The 7,910-nt window shown below is 37.2% G+C and overlaps 1 protein-coding gene across 7 annotated transcripts in view; it reads left to right on the forward strand.

Annotated features, from left to right (window-relative positions):
• PPP2R5E (protein phosphatase 2 regulatory subunit B'epsilon) overlaps window positions 1–4,900 on the forward strand; it is a 79,843-nt gene extending 74,943 nt beyond the window's left edge. For all 7 annotated transcript variants that reach the window (XM_032690044.1, XM_032690049.1, XM_032690047.1 and 4 more), the window contains one exon: window positions 878–4,900. In XM_032690044.1, coding sequence (XP_032545935.1) covers window positions 878–977 — 100 coding nt within the window. In that variant the 3' untranslated portion in view covers window positions 978–4,900. The remainder of the gene's footprint in view (window positions 1–877) is intronic.
• Window positions 4,901–7,910: the final 3,010 nt, after the last annotated feature.

A 7,910-nucleotide genomic window follows, 5' to 3' on the forward strand; every position in this document is an offset into this window, starting at 1 on the left:
TTTTGACTGAATCAAGATGTGTAGAGATGTTTCTAATCCACTGAAATATTTTTCGAGACTTCTCTGTGACTAGCAGAGAATCTGTATTTCTGTCATTGTTAAGATTTCCATTTCCTCTAAACCTATAAGGTGATGTAATAGAACTAGAAAGCATTTTGTACCTTACAGTACCAAGGAGATTTATTCAAAGTAAGCTATGGCAGAGACAGGAAACTTAGAAAGCAAACAGTGCAGGTAAAGTAAATGTTAGATTTGCTGTTTAATTTTGTCAAATCAACCATTAAAGTCTGTTGTTAAAGCAAATGCTACATAGATCTTGTAGGAATGTGGTGTGGAAAAAGAGTGACTGACTGAACAAAAGGCAGATCTTTTAACTTGAACTTCGCCTTGGCTGGTGCCTGAGCTAAATGGAAGCCACCATTCAGTTAAGTAAGAATAGCAATTCTAAAAGAATCAGGGAAAGCTTTTTCTAGGAAGTGGCTGTTATTTTTAATATTAAAAAATGCCATGCTTACATAAACAAACTTGAAAATAATTAAATAATTTAGTTCGTAATGTTAATTTTTATAATCTTGATCCATCAGGCCCATAATAAAAGTCCATTGCATTTTTTCTTCCTCATTACAAATTAGTGTCTATGGACACTGTCACTTTGCTCAGCTTATGTTTTATGTTCTTCTCATACTGCTTTTAGTTATATTTATGTAGGTAACAAAAAGGAAAAAAAGAAAATATTTTTTAAAATTAAATTTATTGGGAAAATTGCGGTTGTGTTCTTGAAAATCAGTGCAGCCAATAATGTCAAATATATATATTTTAACATAAATATTATACAGTCTTCTCTCCTGCTAACACTTTGTTTTATTTCATCTGTCAGTGAGAAGAAGAAAGAGAAAGAACGTGAAGAACTGTGGAAAAAACTGGAGGATTTGGAATTAAAGAGAGGTCTTAGACGTGATGGAATAATTCCAACTTAACAAAAAAACAAAACAGCATTATTAACCTGTGGAGTCACACATTTATGTAGTAGAAGATGGAGCAACAGTTTTCTGTATTGTGCAACTTTACAGTAGATTTCACATTTGTTTCATTATTACAACAGCACTGTATATACCTGTCTCTAAGTAAAGGAAAAAAATAAGGACTTTAATCCAAAGTTTGGACAACAGATGGACTTCTCAGAACTTTGCAAACATAATCATTGTTTTAACCCTTCTTTAAAACCAGTCTTCAAAGATCTGTTGATGAAAATTGCAATGTCAAATTCCATTGTCAGGACCTGTTCCTTATTTATCATTAGCAGAGAGTATAATACAACTTTCAAATGTGAACAATCTTAAAATTTAGCTTGTCTTTCTGCTAAACTGTTACGTGTATTTATAGTAAAAGAGAAAAAAGACTGTCATTTCCTTATGAGTTTGTGTAACATCCTCCTTCTCTGGATAACTTTACTGTAATTTGACTTTTTTTTCCTTTTGCACATCTTCATGAGTTGAATGTCCATTCAGATCAGGGCCATGAAAAACATTGGTCCTGAATAAAAGTTTTGTTTACTGGTGTGAGAATTTTTTTAGTACCAGGCTGTCTCTGGTGCTTCCTTAATTTGAGCATTAGGAGTTAAAAAAACAAGTAGGTGATAAACATAGTAGGAAAGGGAGCTTTGGATTCATGCACCTTTTTATTGCAAATCCAAATTAGTGTCCACAATCCTTGAAAAAATGGGCAGTGGTAACACCCTGAACTTCAGTACCTAACCAGTATTAGTGATGCAGCATTGGAGACACGTACCAGAGTTGGTTTAGAAACACTAATTGCTAAATTATTACAGTATGTTTTTATTGGACCATTTAGAAAGAATACACGTGCTAAACAACACAAGCATGAAATTGATCTCCAGTGGTCACGGATCTAATTGGAAAATGAGTTGAGATAGCAGTTTGGACAGTTTGGAGTTGTTGCCTTACTTTTTAATATGTATTTATAAAGTGTTCCAGCAAAAGAGGATGTAGCCTCTAAAAAACATACTCTAGTGTTTTTGTGGTTCTAGTACTCTTACTCATCACAGTACCAGCCCTGTGGTCTTAGCTGGAAAGGATTCTGGATAATACACTTCTGCATTCTCATCTGGATGCTCATTCCTAACTACTGTATTTGTTACCAAAAGTGGTTCTACAAATGCTACTGAAAAAAAAAAGAATTCTGGAAATCCTAATGTTCTGAGTATTAATAATAAAGTTTAAAATGCTTTTATATCAAAGGTGCATTGTGACCAAATTGTTTAAAACAAAAGAGGAAAAAAAAAATTACAAAGAACAAAAGAAGAGGGCTGTATTATAAGTATCCATTATTGGCTATCTGCTTTGTATTTGAAAGTGGAATCTTACATCTTTGGTAGGTAAAATGCTGATAAGACTTATGTACAGTATATATTTAGCTAATGCAGTTGCATTATTATATACCAGAAGGTATGTGTTTTGGGATTTTTCTCCAGGATGCTTTTGAACTGTTATAGACATATGACAACAGTGAATTGATAATCCTAAACCATCAATCCAGCAGTATTTACAGTATAAAACTGAATTGGTGTTCATGAGTCTTTGTGATAGTTGCAAACATGAATTTATGACCTGTTGCCATTGATAGAAATACAGTATAAATACAAGCTTGTATATTTTTCTTCCTACCATTTAAATATACAGTAGGATTTGAAGTTTTCTTGTTTTCAGGCACGGAAAAGAGGTAAAAAAGAATTCCCTTCTAGACTACTGACTGTTTCAGGATTATCAGGTCACAGTTTGTACTCCTGGGTCTGCGCACACAAATGTTGTAAACTCAACGTTTTGTAAGAACTTGACACTGTTAATTCTGGAAAAAAAAAAAAAAGTGGAACTAGTCATATGCAACACCAAACACAACATGGTTTTAATGGGATTAATATGAGCTTCTTTTAAGAACATTGACTGGGACGCAATGTAAATTAGGCAGTTACTGTCATAGTTGAAACATTTTATTTTAAAGTGCTGAAGCAAAGGTGCAAGCTGAAATACTGAAGATTAAATAAATTTATAACAAATCATGTCCCTTAGCCCATTGATTTTGACAGTCTTTTATTTCTGTTACCAAAAAAAAAAAAAAATTTGCTAGTGTGACTTCTGTGTGAAATGTTCATACAGTACAAAAGGGTGGACTCAAACTCATGCTCAAAGACTGTGTTCCATTGTGAAAAACTGAGATAGAATGGAGGACTAAAACTTCATGTTTTTCACCTGGTGGAGTAAAACACAACAATGTGAAATTAGAAAAAGCACCTTGTCCTGTACTTAGAGTTTAGGTGAGTGTTGTTAGTTCATAACTGTTTTTGGTTTCTGACATGTCATTCTGCTATTGATCATACAAGACTGACGAGAACCTGATGGGTTGCAATATTTTGTTACCTCTGATTGTTACCTCTGATGTGGGGATAGTGGGGTGTATCTAAAGTTTATAGATGACTTATCACTTCCGAGAAGGAATGTTTAACGTGAACGGGACGCTGTGATGTTGTTAGTCACTTGACTCTAAAGGCTCACACGGCAGTAGGTTTGCACTGTGCGATGTACCCAAAAGAAGCACTTGCCACAATGATACGACCGTACCCCCGGGACCCACAGGCTGCCGCAGTCCCAGCGCCATGTCCTGCCCTGCACAGCTCCCACTGCTGTCACTTGGAGCTGCAGGCCGAGGAGGAGGCAGCACACGGGCCCAAAGTGTGATCAGTGCGTCTGTTTAATTAACGCTTTTCGTTCGCTTCTTGAGTTCCAGAAACTACCTTTGTTTGTGTAAATGTTGTTGTTCACTGCTCGTCCGGCAGTCGTTGGGTGGCCACTCGTGTCCTGTGCCATATTGGTTTCAGGAGAAAGGGTTGGATGCTGTCTGGTCAAAGGAAAAGAGCTGCGTTTTCGACACTTGGGCATTGCAGCGGGTCATGGGGATGTAACAACTGTAAAAGTAAAGTTCCTCTCATACACTTTAAATTGAGCACACGTTGCTTTCTTCATCCTGCAAGTCTCCCTTACTGTTTTCCTTTCGTTGCTTTTGAGTGTTTTTTGTCTCCCTTCCAAAGGTTGGAATGCTTTAAATAAAAGTATTCTAATGCCGTTGGAGCGTTCACTAGCAGGCTTACAGTAAATTTAATCCTGATTTTGTTAGCATAAATAAAAAGGTTTAATTTATTTTTTTATCTACTCTCATATATGGAAAAATCGAGGGTATTAGAGCCAAGAATTGCTTGAGTAGGAAATGGAGCAGCTGTACTTACATTATACGTGCATAAGTACGGCCTCAGGCTCTCTCACTCTGTGGAAAAGAAAATATAGTAGGAGCTCTAAAAAGCTCTTTATTGTTTTGTGAGGAGCAGGAAAGATGAGATTCTTCTCCCTCCAAGTAAAACTGAAATAGTTTGCTTTTAGTTCTGTCTTGGAAAACAAAGATGCCCTTTTCTCTTAATTGTATGACAGCACCGTCCCAAAGCAGTTGCCCTAAAAGAAGACAAAGATGAAAATGTTCCAGATTGAAGAATGTTTTTATTTACACGTGGCTTTTTTATTTTGGCTCACATGCTTCCCTTAGCAGCTCTGGAGTGAGCCGTGAATTAGTTTTTCCTAGTTGGTATGTGCAGCGTATTTTATATAGCCCAGTTTTTCGTTTTGAAGTCTACAAAGCAGTGTCTTGAAACAGAATGGAACTGATTTTCATTGAAAACTTTTATCCAAGTGTTGCTTCCCATCCACAGAAGCGTACGCTTTTTATCATGACCTCTCTGAATAAGAGTTTTTGTTATTTGGATCACTTAACTGTAAATATGTTGTATTCATAACCTCATGGACCCATGAGGAGTTTTCAAATATAAATAGTACCGATACATTTCTTGTTGTTGTCCTATTTTTGACTGTAGTATAGCGAATGACCTGTCATGCTTTTTGTTTCAAGGTTAGCATTAGATTCATAGATCTTAATATTTTAGCATTTCATTGTTTAAGCAGGAGAGGGCAGCAAAAGTTCATTTTTCCCCATAGGAATGCTCTGGTCCCATTACTGTTTTTAAACTTAGTTGCATTTAACTATCTGTGGGTAGGGGGGAAAAATGAAACACTTTTTATATATATTAAAAGGTGCATATGAAAATATATAGACTGGTCCAACCAGACTGTGAAAATGTCTTCTACTCTACATCCAAGTAACAATAAAAGAAAAATATCTTCCACCTCTGGATAAAGTACAAGCAGGTCTTAAGCTCTTGGATTCAAATGTCATTCTTTGGAAACAGTTTACTTTCTTAAAAATGGTATCAAAGAAACTCGAACTCAGTGGTGCTCCCAGCTATAAATGTGTAATCTTCCTCTTTTGCACTTGCTAAAGAGGCTCTGTACTGTGGGTGCATCTAAATAAAGAAGCAATGAAGTGTTTTCCAGGTGCTTGGCTTTTTTTTCCACCTCCTCCCATCTAAACTTCATGTAACTTTTCAGCAGTGAACTTCCAGCGATCAGATGCCATCTGCATGTATTAAATGCATTAAAGGACACTTGTCTGGAAACAAAACCCAAACAGCGAGGTGGTAATTTAAGCTTCAGCCAGAATTACCATAGTAAACACTTGGTTTTCATTAAGTTCATTTTTTTAAAGGTCCTCTCATTGTAGTGAGCTGCACACAACCCCACCTGTGAGAGAGGTCAAGAGCAGAGCATGCAGAAAAAAGGCATTAGAGCCACGAGTTGATCTTTAGGATCTCTTTGAGCCTTACACTTTGCAGCTGGTGAAGGAGTTTGTTCTTTTGTAGCACCATTCTCCTGTTTCAGTCCTCGTGCTGTCCTGCCTTGCAGTTTGGAGGTGAAGAGGAAAGCTTAAGATGGTCACATGTGTGGGGGAAACCCTCTGGAGAGGATCACGGAGAGAGCCTGGTAAGGGGCACTGCTGGTGAGCGGCTTCAGCAGCAGCACAGAACATATGGTTGCTTCCATAAGACTGGAGAAAATATTTATTAAACATCTGATCTTTAAATACCACTTTCTTACATGAATTATTCCAATAGTCTAATTCTTAATTCCTTCCATTTTTGATTTTTTCCAAATTACATTTTCAGCAGTTGGATCTTGCTTTGTTAGAAGAGCTCATTATCACAAATCTCTTTAAGTACTTGTAAGACAATATTTAGATCACTTAACAACCTCAAATCTCTTTACTTTCTTATTGCAAGGCAAGTGTTTTCTAAAGAAGTTTAAAAAAAAAAAAAGATGAGAACATGCAGTAAGTTAGCCTTCAGGGTAGGATTTGTCTTGCTTGAAAGCTGGAAAACAACCTTTACAAGATCAGAATTAAAAACTCAAATTAGTTTCCTACTTTCAGTAATGATAATTGCTTTGCTAATTTTTCATCTTTGTCTTTGCTTCTCAGGGAAGTTTTGGTTTCTCATATACTAGCAGAGTGCCTGGTTTATCTTATGTTAGGTTTTGACTCCAGATCACAAGTCTGTAGCCTACAAAAGTAGCTTTGTGTGCAGATAAAGGGTGTTCCCAAGGCTGTATTGATCAGTGGAAACAAATACAAGGTCTTGCATTGTGAGTTTGGAGTGATCTATGGTTTTAAAGATTTTATGCTGAATCCAAAGCAAATATCCTGAATTTGTTAGAAAATACCTTGAAAACGAGTATTCTAACCCACTGTGAGCAGTGGCCAAAGGCTTTCGTGCAAGTCTCCATCACATGAAAAATGGTCATACAGAAACTTGATTTTTCACTGTTTTTATGCCTGGATGTTTTTGGTTTCTCCCCTGTCCATTTTGTCTATTCAGTACTGTCCTCTCTTGAAATCACTGAAGGTGAGAGAAGTTACGGGTCACTTGGGAAGGATGGAAAGCTTGCAATGCATTTAAAGAAATGTGTATTTTTTTATACAATGGTTCATACCTTTGATACACACTTGAAAGGTCTGGGAACTTGTCATACCTTTGATATACAGTTGAAAGTGTCTGGGAACTTCTCTTGCATTATACCTGGGTCTGGGAAGGTCTTCCAAAAAGAGGATGAGAAAGGGATATTTTATACGCCTTCTGAATCTTGTTTCTAAAATTCTTACTTTGCACCACCAGGGACAAGTTTTTTCTTGGGTACAAAGCCTCAGTGCTTCCCTGACAGAAAAAGCAGCAACCCAGCAGCCTATATTCATGGAGCACTGAGGATCCTACACCAACCTTCCAGCCACAGCAGGAGCACACTCAGGCATAACTGCCCTGACAGCAAGGAAGGAAAGACCTTGTGTTTGCCTGAGGATTTGTGCAGCCCTCCAGCAGCAAAAGGCCTGAAAACCTTCTGTGAACTGAGCAGGCTCAGGTCAGTTTTCACCTTCTGGTGAAGCACACGTGCTTTAGCTGTGTGAGGAAACTGGACAAGTGGTCCAACTCAGTTTTAGGTTTTAATATTAATTGTGCAAAATGTACTTTGTAGGATTACGTCTTACGCTCATCAATCATCCCTAAGACCATGCAATGGCTCCCCTGCTTTTCTAGATCTTACTTTGGCTTTGTATATAATGTGCATAAGTGGAAAATCACTGTATATTTAACTATCTCAAACCCAGATGGGTATCTGCGTTACAAAGTCTTCCAATTCAGCCATCCTGGAGGAGACAGGCTCAAGTCTGCAGCTGGCAGATCTTGGAGTAACTTGGCAAAACACACACTTGATTTCTGGAGCAAGAAAATGTGGAATTCAGACAGTGGTAATTAGTTTGTTAGTCCACAGACTATTTCACAAACACAAGGGGTTATTATTGCTCTTTGCTCTCCGTGACACTCATCAGACAGTAATTGTCACGCTTAGTGCTTACGAACATTTCAAACACCAGTTCTGGCCAGACAAAAATGACTCTCAGGAACA

Source organism: Chiroxiphia lanceolata, chromosome 6 (genome assembly GCF_009829145.1).
Source record: "Chiroxiphia lanceolata isolate bChiLan1 chromosome 6, bChiLan1.pri, whole genome shotgun sequence".
NCBI classification, from domain to species: Eukaryota; Metazoa; Chordata; class Aves; order Passeriformes; family Pipridae; genus Chiroxiphia; species Chiroxiphia lanceolata.